The sequence below is a fragment of the Corapipo altera genome, unplaced genomic scaffold, assembly GCF_003945725.1.
Source record: "Corapipo altera isolate COAL_440 unplaced genomic scaffold, ASM394572v1 2, whole genome shotgun sequence".
In the NCBI taxonomy this organism is placed as follows: domain Eukaryota; kingdom Metazoa; phylum Chordata; class Aves; order Passeriformes; family Pipridae; genus Corapipo; species Corapipo altera.
In genome coordinates, this window is record NW_020884890.1 from 8,197,816 (window position 1) to 8,215,460 (window position 17,645).

The 17,645-nt window shown below is 37.0% G+C and overlaps 1 protein-coding gene across 3 annotated transcripts in view; it reads left to right on the forward strand.

Moving 5' to 3' along the window:
• Positions 1-17,645, forward strand: part of SENP6 (SUMO specific peptidase 6) — a 73,493-nt gene that overhangs the window by 19,477 nt on the left and 36,371 nt on the right. For all 3 annotated transcript variants that reach the window (XM_027645030.1, XM_027645031.1, XM_027645032.1), the window contains exons 3-5: positions 6,135-6,198; positions 6,644-6,786; positions 12,238-12,339. In XM_027645030.1, coding sequence (XP_027500831.1) covers positions 6,135-6,198; positions 6,644-6,786; positions 12,238-12,339 — 309 coding nt within the window. The remainder of the gene's footprint in view (positions 1-6,134; positions 6,199-6,643; positions 6,787-12,237; positions 12,340-17,645) is intronic.

Consider the following 17,645-nt stretch of genomic DNA (forward strand, 5'->3'; position numbering starts at 1 on the left):
GCATAGTGGGCTATGAGCATTTTGAAATAATTTATGTATTTTACTTTTCTGATGCATTTTTATTTTATATAAGAAAACACTGACAGAAGGGAATATTTTGAAAACAAACAACAGTAAACTGTCCTTTTTTCTTCTAAATTCCCTTTAGCCTTAGAACATTTCATATAATTGTTCCAGCATAAAGCTTTGTATCCCCCCAATATTTTGAGTATATTGTGCAGTAAGTAGGTATTCTGACAATTACTTAAATATGTCATTCTTATTTGCTGTGGTGTGCTCCTGTTTGCTACAATGTTTGAATCTTGCTGCATGTCTCTGTGGAGAGAGCTGCAAGTCTGAAGTGAGCAGCTGGATGCATCTCATTGTTGAGGCACTGGTATTATAGTGCCTGACCTTATCACAGCTTTTTGCCTTCTTAATGGCAGACACACAACAAGTTTGTTTTGAACTAGCCTAAGAATAACATTCTAGCACTTAAAGGATTGGCTGTATTCTTGTATTACCCCATGAGACCTGTGCTAATGTTGATGGTTAGTACTGGATGTCTACTTGGATTATCTTTCTTCAGTGAATTGAACATAGAGTATGTGACCTCCTACCAAAGCAATTTTTAGAATAGGTAGATTTTTTTTAAAAGAAGGTGTCATTTAAACCATTTAATAATGGTAAGCTTTCGAGTAATCAACACAAAAAGACTAAATAATATTTATACACTGAAGAAGATTTGGAAAAATTATTGATCACTCAACACTATGGAAGTTTAAAATGATGCTACAGTTGATACTTGGCATGGAACTAGCGTTATGGAAATTCAGAATGATAATTGACAAGTATCTTATCCCAAAGTCAATGCCTGTGGATAATATTCAGTCCACTTGAAAGAGTAAAAGTAATATTTTTGATGCTCTAAAAGATTTGCTCTACTGAAGACAGCAATCAAGGTAGTAGCAAGTGATGTGAGATTTTTCTTGCTTTGTACTTGGAGATCCCACAGGAGAGGAACCTTTACGTAGAACAACAGGAAAAAAGACCAATGGGTCAGTTGAACAGACTGAAACCTGTGTAGTCCATCACAGAATAAATGGTGGGAATGATGCATATCTCATGTAGCAGAACACGTGGAAGGATGGCAGACCTGTGCAAACGTGGCCAAAGTAATATATTAAACAAATTGATGTGTGAAATGAACATGTTACACGATGCTTTCTAGTGTTACATATGATTGTTCTTGAAGTGTCTTGAATAATTTATAGTTACTTCCTTTTTCGTATCTGGATAAATGTTTTTGAAATATACCTCAGTATGCTCCACAGTGGTTTTGTAAATAGATGGGCCCAGTTTGCTCTTGGCTGTCATACTGTTTTCTTAATAGTCTAGACTTCTGCCTTCCACTGAGATTTGTTCAAGGGCAGCCTTATCAAAAACAGTGAATACAAATAAATGGTTCTGGGTTATTTGCACTGTGGTATCCTTTCTTAACTACCATTTTCTTTCAAAAGTTTTAATTTTTTTTCCCTTTTATTTTGGGCGATGAGCTACTGGATGGAAAAACAATGTACTATTTTATTTATTTCTGTTTGGCTTTTTCCCAGTACTTTTAAAATACGTAATACGTTCGCAAAAAACCCTCCCATATTTATATAGGTGTCTTATGCTTCTTTTTTGAGCTTGTTAGTAAGATACTATACCCTTTGAAGTGATGAAAACTTTTTGTTCAGAGGCTCAGTTCTTAATTTTTAGTAGTTTTAATTAAGGTTAAATTAACCCTTAATTATGCTTTTTTTTTTAATGGAGTGGCACTGCGAATGAGTTGAATAATACTACTACTTCTCTTGTGCCCCTGATACTGTTTTTTTTTTTTTTAATGTGCTGCCTACCACCACATAACTTAAAATAAAGAATGTACACAGTGCACTGTGAGGGGAAATCTGGCAACGTCCTGGTTTTGTATGTAATAGTTTTCAGAAAGAAATTCCAATTAGGTTTGAAACACAGCTGGATCGGTTGGTAGTTGATAGAAATATGCTTGCACCTTATTGGAGTGTAACCTCAGTGGTCAACAGAGGTTTAAAGTAAGGCACGAACGAGTGCCAGAGCAGAATTGAGGTTTATTCCAAAACACTTAGGTTTAAATACAGTGCTTAAATATGTTACATGATCTCCCAACCAATGACAATCAAGTACTGATTGAGCATGCATGAGAACCCGGAAGACTACAACTCCCATGATTCCTTGTCACATTCTTCCTGCCACATTAAAGTTTGGGTACTTGAAGGTAGTAGTGAAAACATCGTCTAGTAGACTGAGCTATCTAACTAACTGTTGCATTTGAAACATTAAACAAATGGCAAGTGATTAGACATAAGTAAACAGAAATTTTTGTTTTTCTTGTTCAGTGCCTAAATTTGAATGTGTAATTATACATTCCCTTTTGGAAAGAACTCTATTTAGGTAAATTACTTCTATTTTTTCCCCTTAATTTTAGTAAAAACTTAACATTCATTTGTTATAAAATTTTAATGAAAGTATTGAAAAATTAGAAATTATTGTTCCAATATGAAAATAACCAGGGAATGTGCAGGTTAAAAGTGACAAAATGTGGAGGCATAGATACGCCCAGCACGACCACTGAGGTTTAATTTCAGCAGTGTTAAAAATGTTGCAGACTGGTATAGTGGGTTTTTTTCAGGGCTGTATAAATTGCATCTTTGAAGCAGGCAACTGCAAGCATGTGATACATGAGCAAATAGGCATTACTCAGTTGCTGTCTATTCTACTCTCTGAAAAAACACCCTTTCTGGTACTGATGCATTGTGGTGGTTTAACACCAGCTGGGAATTAAACTCCAAATAAGCCACTCTCTTTTCCTCCTGCCCACCTCCAGTGAGAGAGGGACAAAGGCAGACTATGGGTTGAGGTAACAAGCAAACAGCAATGGAGTAAGAAACGTGCAGTAACAGCAAAGATATTAATAACAGAAGTATACAGGAGAGAAGGTGCTTTACACACAAAAGGTGTTCACCACATTGACTTGCTTCTGCATGGCCACCAAGACAAAGACAAGATTTTGAACGTTCCTGCAGCTCAGCAGTGACATGGGGTTACTCCCGAGACAAAGACACTGTGGCAGGTGCTCTCCGTGGCCGACTTTCCCTGTCCTCGAGCCCAAGACAATGAAAAACAATGATGGAGAAAGCCCCAAAAGCCAGATCGTCTGGGCCACCCTGACCAGCCCAGCTCAGCCGTGCTCGGCTCCTCCTGGCTCCACTCGGCTGGATGCCCATGGCACAGCTGGGCTCCTTTCAGCTGGGCTCAGGTTTGCCTCCACCACTCCGTTCCCCACGGCTGCTTCTCGCACTGGTGCCGCGGTGGGCTGTCATGGATGGGTGTTTTAAGGTCACAGCACCACATGGGCTCAGCCCTTTTGGCCACTTGGAGTTGCGTTCTTCCCAGGGGATAGAAGGGACAGGCAGCAGTAGGAGAGGGACAGGCAGCAGCAGGAGAGGGACAGAGTCTGCAGTGCTGGGTCCCAGCAGCTTTCTTAAGGAAGAAAACTGAACAAAATGGTGAACTTCTGGTTTGCTTTTCCTTCCCCCCTGGAAGCCATGCCCCCCAGCGATGATGTGGGTGGTATAGAACAGCATCTTAGCCATGTCCACAGGGCTCAAAACTCTGTCCCTTGCAAGCAAGCCTAGGGCTTGCATATACTTCACATTCCATGAGATCTAAAGATACTGTTTAAAATTTTCAATTCCCTGATATTTTTCTAGTCATGTTGCATCATAAGAGATACTTGTTCACTTTGATTTAAGCATTGGTTCAGTGTTTTGTTCATTTCCCCTGTACTCAGTGCTGGTGAGGCCACACCTGGAGTACTGTGTCCAGTTCTGGGCGCCTCAGTTCAGGAAGGATATTGAGGTCCTGTAGCAGGTCCAGAGGAGGGCAGCAAGGCTGGTGAAGGGACTGGAGCACAAGTCCTATGACGAGAGACTGAGGGAGCTGGGGCTGTTCAGCCTGGAGAAGAGGAGGCTCAGGGGAAACCTCGTCACTCTCTACAACTCCCTGAAAGGAGGTTGTAGCCAGGTGGGGATTGGTCTCTTTTCCCAGGCAACTCTCAGCAAGACAAGAGGGCATGGTCTCAAGGTGTGCCAGGGGAGGTTTAGGTTAGATATTAGAAAGAATTTCTTTACAGAGAGGGTGGTCAGACATTGGAATGGGTTGCCCAGAGAAGTAGTGGATTCTCCATCCCTGGAGATTTTTGAAAAGAGACTGGATGTGGCGCTTAGTGCCATGGTCTAGTAACCGCAGCGGTAGTGGATCAAGGGTTGGACTTGATGATCTCTGAGGTCCCTTCCAACCCAGCTGATTCTATGATTCCATGATTTGCATTGTGTTGCCTTCTCTCTCAGCATCCCCCTCAAATGCCCTTTGTTAAAGTGGTTGCAGTATTGTGGCATGTTGAAATCCTAAAAGTATAGCCACAGGAGAAAGGCATTTTGAAAATCGTCTTGATTTTTGTATGAACTGAAGCTGAAGAATGAAAATGTTTCTAGAGGTGAAATGATCTGGCTAGGTCAGTACAGTAGGCAAACGCCAGAACTGCAGATACCGTAGGTTGCTGTTCATATCTGTGCTGCAGGTTTTTGTTTATTCTTTATGATCTGGAAAACTTCTGAAATTGTTAAACCTGTTGTCTTCTGATGAAGGGTAGAGAAGGCTCAGTGAACCTCCTTTGAAAGAATATTCTCTCCTGAAACAGAGTTTAAAAAATGTTGCAGTATTTTAAAATTTTAATATCCATGTGTAGTCTGTACAGAAGTACAACTGTAGTCTTTTGTCTTTGTTTGAAATTACTGATTATCCACTACACTGTTCATTTTCCATTGAGCACCTAGAATTGTGGTGGCCTGTAAATGAAAGGAAAATACAGCAATGTGCCACTGTCTGTGTGTTGACATTTACATCATTCTTGCCATATCAAAGGCAACAGTATGCACAGTTTCAGAAGTTTCAGAGTTTCTCTTTCCTGAAGTTTTGGAGTCTGCAGATCTCACCCTATCAGTCAAGAACTTTTTTCTTTTATTTTATTTGCTGTAAGGATATCTGTATTGTGTAAGGTGGAAAAATAAATTGTAACATGACAGGAATCATTCGAGTGATTACCTAATATATATAAAGAGCTAAAGTCACTGTATATATTGCAGTCAGCATGTCATATCTGCAGCTGAGAAATGTTTCCACCTTCACCTCCATAATTGTTTCTCTTGTGTAGTTGTTCCCTTGGAACTCCTGGCATAACTGCTTGTATTCTTAAGTAATTTCTGCCTGAATGATCTTGATTAAAACTCTCCAAACCATGCAATTACAAGTTGGCTAAAAGATGTGTTGTTTTCTTGTGGCCCAGAGAGAAGTAACCTTATTAGGATTGATGAGAAAGGATTATCTGCAGGTGCTTCTCTGGAAAGCAAGAATATGTTAGCCTAGTATACCTGCTGTCTGTATAAAATGTGTGATTGGGGTTCTAATTTAAGTACTTAAGATTATTTGAGGGTAATTGCCTATTAATGAAAAGAATACGTTCTTTTTTTTTAATCTTCTTCCTCATTTTAATATTTGGGGATTACAGACATTGAAAGTACTAAAGAAACGCATTTTAATGAGCAGTAGAACCAAACTGAATACGTTATTTTTAAGAAGAGATATTTTGATAGTAATCGCTATGGGATAAAAGTTATTTATATCAAGTTCTTCTTCTAAAACACTATGAAGTTTGCAGTTTCGAACATTGATATGCATGAACAAATTATGTTTTACAGGTTAGTGAAATATTTGACTCAATGTAAGAATAGGGTGTAAACTCTTTTGTGGTGTCAGTAATTGAATTAATCCCTTTAGTTTTACTTTTTGTGAAACAATTTGATGTGCACTCTGAGTTCAGGTTCACATAATGCATCTGATCACTGTGTTACTTATTTCATGTTCCTGTGGTTTCATGCCTGTAAATACAGCATGTGTATGATGCATTTAAATTTAAAGAGGGAAGAGAAATAAAAAACGCTTTGTGTGTTTAAAATGTTTTGCTTGTGCTCTGTTGGATTACAACATATGTGCTTTTCTCTCCCACACCTGTCTAGCGAGGCAAATCTGCTCAGTTTAGATGAGAGCGATGAGCCTTTCAGTCCCAATGAAGAAAGAAAGGTAAGTAATCTCTTTATCTCATGGTGAAAATGTATCTTTAAAACATGCTAAGTTCTTAAACACTATTGCACAGTCATCTGTGCAGCATTAAAAAATGGACATTTATGTGATGGTTTAGGACCATATGCTCAAGTTGTCTATCTGCCCACCCTTAATGTTTTTGTTCACCATCTTGATTTGTATTGTAGTATGAAAATATAAGCATGAATAACTAACGTTAAATTTAGACAATTATTACTATTTTTTTATATATAAATTATATATTATATTTTGTTTAGTAAGGAATCCTAGTGGGTAAGGGTTTAGGCAGTGTATTTTACGTGAAATTCAATACAAAAGCAGTTTGAAAAGGAGGCCAAAGTACTGTTTATACTAATAACTTGTAAATAACTTTGTCCTTTTAATTTTATGCAATCATTTTAATGTATGTGAATTCTGTTGTTAGTCCTTTCGTTGTCGGCCTGGAACTATCGGCACTAGCAGTGATTCCATAAAAGCATTTGCAAGGCGTGGCAAAGCTGGAAGCTTCAGACTTTTTAAGGGGAATGCAATCGGCCTCAACATGATGGGAAATAGCAAGAAACTTAGGTAATACATTTAGTTTTATGTTGGCTTGCCTACTTGATCATTGATACAAATCAATACTAAATAAACAGAATTGCTGGTGTATTTATACATTATCTGCTGTGCATTTTGAGAAGCTACACTGTGCTGTGTTTCTCAGTAAAGATAGAAAACTAGATTGTTAAGGTCTTTTCTCTTCCAAAATGTTTAACAGCACATTAGTAAAGTACCAGAAGACTATGGAAATGGAATTAGAGCATTCATTGGCATATTTGTCAGTACCTTACAGACATTGCCTGCGTGTGCTATTTTTTCTTCTATACAGTGCTAGCAGATAAAAGAATATTGGTAACATCCCCATCAAGAATCTCTTCTTTCCATGACCATGAATTGCCAAGGTTAACTCAGAATGCATTTTCTGTTTTCCTTGCTGCAAGATAGAATTTAATTTAGGAGTCAGAGACTATATCTTTAAAGGATTCAGCAAATACCATACTCCTGTATGATAGCTTGAGCTTGTCACTTGCATTTAGTGCTGACAGGAACAGTGTTGAACCATTCAGTGTCGTGCTTGCTTGTTACTACTGTCCCTAGCTTGTAAGAGACGTATTTCTTTACTTAGCATATAAGAAAAAAATGACATATTCACAGAACTTTCTCAGGGAGCGTTTCGTGTTACTGAAGTGCAATCAGTTTGGTGACCTTTGCAGGAAGGAAAAGTTCATGAGATAGCTAGCTATAATTGGAGCAGTCATCAAATATCCAACCTCTGTGTGGTTGCATGAGGGATGTTCTTGTCTTTGTTCTTTCATCCTGATCCCTAAGAGCATTGTTGGTTAGTGGCACCATTCTTATCACAAAGTCACTCGAGAAAATAAATCCTTGAAGTCCTATGTGATGTGTATCCTCTCCTGCTGTTTTGATCTTGAACCTGATGTCTTGACTAATGGGATGTTATTTGGAACTTTAAAAAGTTGTTTTAAAAATAAAATTTTTTTAATGATGGCAAGTTTTTTGTTATAGGCTAAAACAGCCTTGCACAGAGGTCTGTTATTTTTCAACACATTCAAGCACTTCTTTGTCAGTTCTTGCCGTCTCTGAACATGGGTACTTCCTTCTGTCCCTCTATTAAATTCTTTTTACATTTACACAAATTACCACAGTACTTCATTGTCCTTGATTTATGCTGTACAAATAATGTTTTGTGTTTCAGTCTTTTGATATTTTTTTTTGTATACACAACACGTTTATAAGATTATATCCAGATTTCTATTTTAATCCTCTTCAAATTTACCAGTTCTTAGAGAATCACCCTGGTCATTTCCATTCTTTAGGATTCTGTTCTTGAACATAGACATGAAGATAAAAGTAACTTTTAGAAATCTGTCAAGGTTCCTGTCTTTGTTCTGGTTTAGTGAAGAAGCCTGTGCATGCGCATTATATTTGGTTGTTGTTTTGAGTACACCTAACCATTTTAAACAAGTAACTGGAATTTTCCTCTGTCTGGCTGTGGGATTTGTAGTGAAATCCAACATTACTATGTAATCTTTCTTCATTTTCTGTTAAAGCAGTCATACTTCACTGTGTCCATTGTTTTGATTAAGTTCCAGAACGGAATTGTTTTTAAAATAAATAGTTACTGAGGTTTTTTTAGATGGTCTAAGCATTTAGATCAGACGTTCTGTTACCTGGATTGGGACTGCCTTCTGTTGACAAGTAATACATTATAAACCCAAGACCTAGTATGATTTATAAAATTAAACTAAAAAAGTAAAATCTGTGGCATGTAAACAGGCATCCACCCTCTGTCTAGTACTGAGCTGTATGCTGAATTTAAATGAAAAATATAAGTATTCTCTTCCTCTTAATAAACTGTCATTGATGAAGAATTTTAGTTGTGAATAATGGATGTGTAGAGGCCACTGTGACAGTTTCTCAGATTTTGGTCTCTGAGTCTGCTTGGAAATGTGATTATGCTCTAAGTGATTATCTTGAATTAATAACTTATTTTTGATAGTGTTGTATCTTTCATAACACATGCATCAATAAAGGTTTGTGGTCTGGTCCCTGCAGTGATGACCAGAGGTGTGTTCATTTTGACATGCAGAATGGAAGGTGCTTAATAGTTACTCCATCAGTATTTGAACTCTTCAACTGGAGAAGATTCTGGAAGTTGATCATGCAGCTAAGCTGCTAAATTAAATACAAGAAGATCAGATACTTGATGTTCTTGATCTGTTCATGGTGATTTTTATCACAATGGTGAAGTCTTTTTTTCCACCTTATTTGCAGAATAGGCACTAAAAACTTCAGATCAGTGGGGCTTTACTAAAATGAGTAGTATTGTAGTATAATAGTCCCTAAAATTCAGAGGGCGAGTGATAGGAAGAAGGGATGTGCGAGGACAGTGAGAAGAAGTTTTTGGTGTATATATCCACTTACATCTACAAAAACTTAAACCAACCAAGAAGTTATGGTCTGCTACCTGATTAAGCAAATCCAGTATCAAACTCTAACTTAACCATAATGGTTTTGTTTGTATTTTTTTAATCATGAGGTCTTACTTTAAATTGCTTTTATCTTTGCTGGTTTTCAATAACTTCTGTCAAAATTTCTCAAATTAAGTCCCTTTTACTTTTTTTGGGGTAATGTTTTATTTAAAAAGTTATTTGATGAACAGCAGAATTAATGTACTCTGTAGTTGTGTCCAGTGTTTTTGGTTGTGCTTCCATTACTTCTAGATTCATCCCTTTGCCCAATGAAGGATTCTTTTGTGCTTTGCCTCTTGAATTTGGGGTGTTAAGAATTCCATAGGATCAGCTAGTCAGCTGATAGAATTTGATAGTGTAACATCAGAGCGCTTCAAGTCATTGTGTAGTTTCTGAGATAACGTTAATGAGACATATATTGTTAATATATTGTAAGTTCTTTGAGACTTCTAGAACATTTGTTCTTTCCAGGAACTTTCTGACCATTATATCATCCTGGTTTTAATGTCATATCTTAATGAAACTGTGCTGAAACTTGCAAACTCAGGTTTCAGTTCGGATGTGCCCATTTTGCAACTTGCTAAGACTTAATGATTGAATTTTCTGGTATTTCTCTCTGCGTGGGGTATGTTCTCTTCAGAGAACAAGATTATAGAGCAGATTGCATTTTACAGCTGTCTGAGTTGGAAATGTCTGACGCCGTATGAACCATTTAGGTCTGCCATCTAGAACGGTCTGCTTTGACTCAAACCTGATCCCCGAGCAGTCTGTGATACTCTATTCCAGCACCTACTGGAGTTTCTCACTATCTGAGTGTGAGGCAGAAAGCAGAAGTGCTGCCTTAACATTTTTTTCTACTGTGGGGGCACAAGACAGAGTTTCATAATAATGATAGTTTAGCAAAGCTCAGATCCAACAAATCCAAAGATAAAACATGAGATAGGTGTTTAAAGGCTTGCTTGCTTGTTTAAACTCCTTAGGCCTTAAGCCTTTGAGAAGACATTTCTGCACTCTGATTCTGTTTTCTTTTTCGAAGACATTAAACTGAAAGCCAAAGAGGATTTGAGACACTCTAAAGTATTTAGGGCAAGTAGCTGTCAGCTTCTTATTTCTCGAGTGGCAACATTAAACAGAGAGTTGACTGTAAATTGGTCTGGCTGATGACTGACCAGCTGGAGTTGCATAGTCTTGCCTTGGAAGCATCTGGGATGAATGTGTTTACTTTCAAGAGGTTGGTGTTTGAATAGGCTGCTATTAGGTTAATTTTCAAGAAGTTGAACTGTTAGATCATTTATAATGTTTCTAAACTTCCTATTCTAGAAAAGAGGGGTTTACCATTTGGTTTTGATAAGTCTTATTCTGTTATGTTCATGGTTATGTTATGATCAGTCAGATCATAATAGTTATCTTAGGATCAGTCAGAAATGCTCTGAAAGCTTCTAATCTTGACTTATGATATTCCATATAAGGCTCCCAAAAGGGTTTGTAAAGCTAAACTGGAATGTAAAAAGCAAACTAACAGTTTGCTCACTTTCATCTTCTGGGGAATGTAAAGGAAGGATTAGGAATTGGTTGTCAACTTTTTTGAGAATTTTGGTACTTCAGGGTTTTTTTCATTGCTTGTAACCGGACAAACAGCAGGATAGTATTTCTGGGAAATATTATTAATCAGAATGCCTTTTCACATAATTTTATTTAGTGCAACTAAAAATTCCAAGCAATTTTAAAAGCAAAATTTAAGCACTCTATTTCCATAATTTGAAACAGTTTGCATCATCAACATACACTCTGTTAACAAAGTTGTGTGTTTTTTGAACTTTTCAAGCATAGTAATGTGTGTCCTGTCACAGTAGCGTTCAGGATAATTATTAGGGTCTAATGATCTTTGAAGGAGTACTGTATTATTGATCTGCTATCTCTTAATGTTAGCTTGTACTAGAGAGAGTAATGCTAAGAAATCTTCTCTCCAGAGTTACTGGTTTTACATCACTCACTCATTCATGGCTGGGCTTCACGAACGAAGATTTGGGGAGGGCTCTACCCACGTTTGTTGCAAGTGCGTTGGTGGCTGAAAAGGCCAATACGAGATAGGCACGTCCAGTTGCAAAAGGCACAGCAAAAAGACTCCTTAGGTGGAATATTCTGCAAGGCACGATTCTTTCTGCGTTGTCTTTTCTCCTCAGGGGTGATCCTGTGTGCGTTCTCAAAAGCATCAGCAGTGTTATAGATGGTGTGTCCCCAGACCTCCCGATTGGAGGCCAGAGTAGACCAGTTATGGTGATCAATATGGCCAAGGCTGAGATGTTGTTTCAGGGATGGTTTTACATAGTAATGAGTTAAAAGTCAAAAGGCAACAAATGAAGAAAGCAAAAAAATGCTAAAATACATCGGTGAATGGAGTCCTACTGGGGTATTCAAGTACCTGAGAATCTTGCTCTTTTCATTTTAAGATGTGTTGTTTTGTTTCAGTTACAAGCCATTTTACATCCATAAATTTGCAGCATTTATTTTCTCTTATGAGTAATGAGGGAATTTGCTGAATGTACATTTCAATCTGCTCACGTGTTATGCCCCTTAAGTTGTATTAAAGAAGTTAATATTATGCCTTAATAATATGAGAGGTGGAAGTATAAAATTAATTATAAATGGTTACAATTCATTACAAATGGCAGTGTCTTATTGCAGTACAGGGTTGAGTAAAATAGAGCTGGTTCCTAGTGTTCTGGAAGCTGATAAAATTTTAAAAAACCTTTACCTTTTCTTCCAGGGAAAAAAAAATAATATATATTCCTATTTGTCTGTTTTATGATAGGGCTGAATGGTTTTATGCCTGTAAAAGAATCCTAACAAGTTGTATTAGTGGTTCAGAAATACTTTGTTTTTTGTTTTTGTGTGGCTGTTCTTATAAAAGTAGGACACCAGAGTTTTTAGCTGACTGTACAAATACACCAGAGTCTTTTCTTAAACATTTTTTGTATGTTTGCAGTGAAAATGCTCAGAATATGTCTGGTGCTGTAACTGTGGTACATGGCAGACGTTTTCACCATGCACATTCACAGACAACAGTAGTAAAAACAGCAGCCCAAAGGTAAGACTAATTACATTTGTTTCTCCAGATATTTCAGTTGTAAAAAGTCCTCTCTGGTTTTGTATGTAATGGTTTTTCTTATGCTATGAAGTGTTTTAAGAAAATGTAAGTAATCATATGGCTGCATTCTTGATTATGAGCTTTGATCTTAATTACTAAAGTTTCATGAAATCATTATATTTCAGGAATTATTATCATATAATATTAGAATTTACTCATTTTAAAACACACTATGGCACATAGCAGGAGAGCATCTGCTAACATAAGTATTTTTAGAAAACACTTTGAAATGAACAAACATAGTATGCAGTAGAAATTCACATAACTGACAACATGATCAGCAAATACTAATTTGCAGCAACTCCAGCTTGTATAAGATCCATCTAAAGATTAAATTATAGATCTGTTGATCGCATATAGTCTATACATACAGCATAAAACATATAAACTGGAAAATCTAACAAAAGCAAAGTTTTGCGTTTATGTGAGAGGATGACTGGAAACTGGGGAACCTTTCTGAACTATGCTGAATTGAACTTCATTGGTTTGGAAACTTGAAACCCCATCAGATTTCTCTAAATTGCAGGGTTGTTTTTAGATGTTTTTAATATGCTTTTCACGCCCAGTGTGTCAAAAACATATCAGATAACCACTGCTTTAAGGCTTTTTTTTTTAAGTTTATCCATTCAGAACTCTTTTTATATATGAATTGCATGGATTTCCACCATCCCACATGAATGCTGTCTCCTGTCAGTATTGTCTAGCTTCCTTTTTCTGCCTTCTTTTTTTCTCTCTATTTTTTACCATAGATTTTTTGGGATGGTGGGATCATGTGTAGCTATCCTTTTTTTTCATCCCACTTCCCTCACTTGGATTTGCTAACTTCAGAAAAACAAAGCCTATATACTAATGAGAATAAATTATGTGATCCAAACATGTATTAGTGTAATCTGGCATTGAAGAAACAGAGTGAAAAAGGGGTTTTGCAGTCACAGAATAATAGAATCACTGGAGAGTTTGGGTTGGAAGGGTCCTTTAAAGGTCATGTAGTCCAACTGCTCTGCAGTGAGCGGGGACATCTTCAATTAAATCAAGGTTGCTCAGAGCCCCATCCAACCTGCCCTTGAATGTTTCCAGGGATGAGGCATCTACAACCTCTGGGGGCAACCTGTTACAGTGTTTCACCACCTCATTGTGAAGAACTTCTTTCTTCTACCTGATCTGAATCTACCCTCTTTTAGGTTAAAACCATTACGCTGTTGAAATAGGCCCTGTTAAACAGTTTGTCCCCATCTTCAGGCCCCCTTCAAGTACTGAAAGGCTGCAGTAGGGTCTCCCTGGAGCCTTCACTTCTCAGGCTAAACGACCTCAACTCTGTCAGTGTTTCCTTATGTGAGAGTTGCTGTCTTGTCCAGTCCTTGAAGGCTTAGACCATTGTTGCCTCCTTCCATTTCAAACATTACAGTAGTCTGTAAATGTTATATAGCATGGACATTTCCAACCCCTTAGTAATAGCAGATGCAGTAGTAGGTATCTCTCTTCTCTTTGTATTTCTTTCGTTTCTTTCAATCATTGCAAGACTGGGATGACTAAGAAGGGTTGGCAGAGTTTTTGCCATGAATTTAACTGAAAGATGAGGTTTATGTTATCAGTGTGGTTTAGGCTGAACCAGCTGTGCTTTTTTTTTCTTGCATGAAGTCCTTTTTAGAATATTATCAAGTTTCTGTTGAGTAAAGTATGGCACATCTTTAAGCATACATGCTCTTTACCTTTCTGGTGGGGTTTGTTTGTTTGTGTTTGTGCTTGCTTTTGTTTGGTGTGGGGGAGTTGTTTGTTTGGATATTTTTGTAATTCTGAGGGATAAAATCTTGATCTTCAGTGCTAATTAAAATGATTTGAAGTAAACATAATCATGAAAGACTGCTTTGAATGTTGACCTTGATAATACTGGTGTATTTGATTAAGCTTTGTTGAGATGGTTCTTGGAAACAGCTGGTCAAGATGGATTCATCTTACCAAGTTGAGTGCCGTAGGTTTCTTCAGCCTTCTCCAGAGATTCTTAATCTTTAGGGGATGTTAGACTTGCCTGATTGCCTTTCTTACCTATGGGACTTGCTTCTTTTTAAACCTACAGTGTGATGTGAAGAAGAAAAGGGTAGTGACTTGGTACGTGTGACATGCAGAAAGCAAGCTAATGCATAATGTGAGAAGTCAAGCAATGTTTTTCTGAAGCCAGAGTGACTGGGGGGGGGGAGAGGCTAACCCTTGTTTCTTGCTTGTAGCTGCTTATTGCTTAGATGTGGTTTAGACTGTTCCTTGCCATCTGCAAGAGTTGTTAAGAACCAGTAGGAAAGGTTATGCTAAAGACTTGCCAAAAAAGGCAGAAGATAACAGGGGGAGGGAGACTTGGGGCAAAGTAGGCGGTCCAGAGAGAATGTGAGTCCCTGAGTACCCAGCCAGTGGGAAAGGGGACAGGTACTACCCCTGGTCTGGGGAGGAGATAAAAGGTTGCCCATTTCAGTGTGTGGGTGTGTCCCTGGAGAGAGATGCTGGGCACAACTGACTAATTTAGTAAGGTAGTTTTGCTTTGATGACTTTGTCCCCTCTCAAACTTATCAAGAAGTATTTCTCACAATAACATAGGCTGAGTATTGGGTGAAGTAATTGCATAGTAGTCATTTTGAGTGTTTCAGTATGTTTTCTTTTAGGAATGTTATTGTAATTTACTTATATTAGCGACAGAAAATTAACTCTTATGCTAGGCACACTTTGGAGTTTTAAAGGCAAGAAATTGTCAAAACAATCCCATATGAAATGTGTAATATTTTTTGGTCATGTATTTTTTGCTGTGTAGGAGTTTTTTTATCCTTTTTTGCTAGTCTTTACTCATTAGGCATTAATTGAATTTAAAAGTAAATGCCGTGATGGTGATTCCTTAAAAATGACTATATGCCAAAAATAAACCAAGAATAAAATTATATATATTGAGACAGAAAAGCTCATAGCATGGAAGTTGTGTCACCTGTAAATTAGTGTAGAAAAAAAAAACCACAACACCTTAGAGCTCAGAGTTGGGTTCCTTGTTTGCATTTGTGGAATTGTGTTATGGTGTGGTGATCACTAACAATATGGAGAAAATAATTTTATCTAACCTAATCTATTGTACATAAACTTATGGTAGATTTTTGAAAGGATAACAAAAAATAAAGCCATGATTAGATTAGTTCTGAGCAGTTTGCATCTCTGGCACTGATGTTACAGATTCTGTTATTTATACTGGGTTTTTTGAGTGCGGATAGTATCACATGGGGCAACCTAATTATGCAACTTAGTTGTAATCTCTGTCAAGTTGAATTTGAAGTTTGTGATTTGTGCTGTATTTGTTACCTCTTTCTGCAAGTTTTTTGCACGTGCATGTTAACTTAAAGTCTGGCTGAGTATCGGCTGCACTCATATTTAAAATAAAGTTTCTAGTGCAACAAAATTGATATTTCAAAGTGATGTTATGATGAATATTATTCATGTTTTTTCCAGTGGAATCTGGGGATTAAATTAAAATTTTTCACTTCTGATACAACGGATTTTCAGATATAGCTTGGCCTAGTGTTGTAGTTATTTCAAACTATTTTGCTTCATTTAATAGATACATAGTTTTGTCCTGTGCTATTGACTGACTGTTCTGTAAAACTTGGCACTGAAATAGCAAGTATGTACAGCACGTGTAACAAATGTTATGCATGAGCTGCATGAGGCAATTGGTAGGGACACTGATCATTATAATCCGAGTATCTGTCCAAGGTTCTAATTTCATAATCTTTGTGATATGTAAAAAGGAGAATTCATTTAAATCTGTTATACTAATAAGGGATTTTGAGGCATCTAATGTAATGACAGTGTACAGTATAAGGGATTCTAGAATTTTTTTCCTGCCTTTAAGTTTCCCTTGTATTAAGTATGTGTTCCTTCAGAGTGAGATTCTTTACAACACATATAAAGAGGTAATCCAAATTTCATCCTAACTGTGCCAAGGATACAAAGATAGTGGATATGGCTCCATGCAGACATGGTTTGAATCTGACTGGATTTAAAAACTGAGATGTGGCCTGCACAAAAGCAGCATTTATTGTTTGTGAAGGCTAGATCCTGTTAGAAGCAATTTTTCCCCACCTTCACACGTCATTGGCTGATTACTTGCACCCCAGTCTAAGTTGCTGTAGTCACATACAGTTTTGAAGTCCTTTTACTCTCTTCCCAGAGCACTGTGGAGATGGAATGTGTTTTCAGGGGATGCGTTCTGTAGGATTATCATGACTACGTTCTTACCTGCCTTACTTCCGCTCCTGCCGTTTTCTGAGTAACAAGAGAATTAAAGTTTGCTCTGTTCTTGTGTTTTGTTTGTGAAAAGAAAAGGAGCATGAGATTTTATTACTCTGTAATAATAGTATTCTGTTTAGTGTGACTGAAGTAAAACAGGAAACAATTTGAATTCGTTCTGTTTTAGAACACTGTTAGTGTAATGCATATGTGACAGAAGGTCATTAGGCTTTTGATGGTTGGGAGGAACAGTCACGTTGATTAAAAGCTTACAGCATTCCATATTGCAAATTTTGAAGACAGGAGACATAAAAATGCTATTTTCAGGTTGTCTGAATGCTATGCTTAGTTAGATCTATTTTTATATCAGTCTTGGTATACAGAGGACTAGAGTTGTGAGCATCAGCTACATTCCGTTTTATGTTAACTTACGTTAAAGGAGATGCTTGTGAAACTAGTTCCTAAATATTTTGTAAGATTTTTTTTTAGCCCAAACCTCAGAAAAAGGTTTCTGTCTATTTTTCTCTAGCTTTTGCATGTGGTTTCTTAAATATTTAAAGACTGCTTTCTGAAATCTTTTTCTCAATTAAACACTTTAAATATTTTTTTTTAATTATTAGAAACAAGTTCTTACATAATTTTTTTTAATCCTTTGTATGGCAATCGGGGATTGTTTTAGTGGTTGGCCTCTGTCTTTGAGGTCTTTTCCAACCTTAATGATTCTGTGATTGGAAATGAGGCATGATCTTAATTCACATATTAGGATTCTGTCTTAACATCTTCTACATTGCAAGTGAATTGACATGACCAGGTTAAGATCAGAATTAATTGAATTTTACACACTGAAAAAGGCTCAAGTCAATGTATTATTTAGACCACTGACTGTTGCTGTCTTTGAAGTAACATTTGTGCATTTCTAATTACTCTAACAAAAATGTGATAAAAAATTATAGCGCTTGTTTGAAAACTAGTCCAGTGAGTGCAAGAGACAA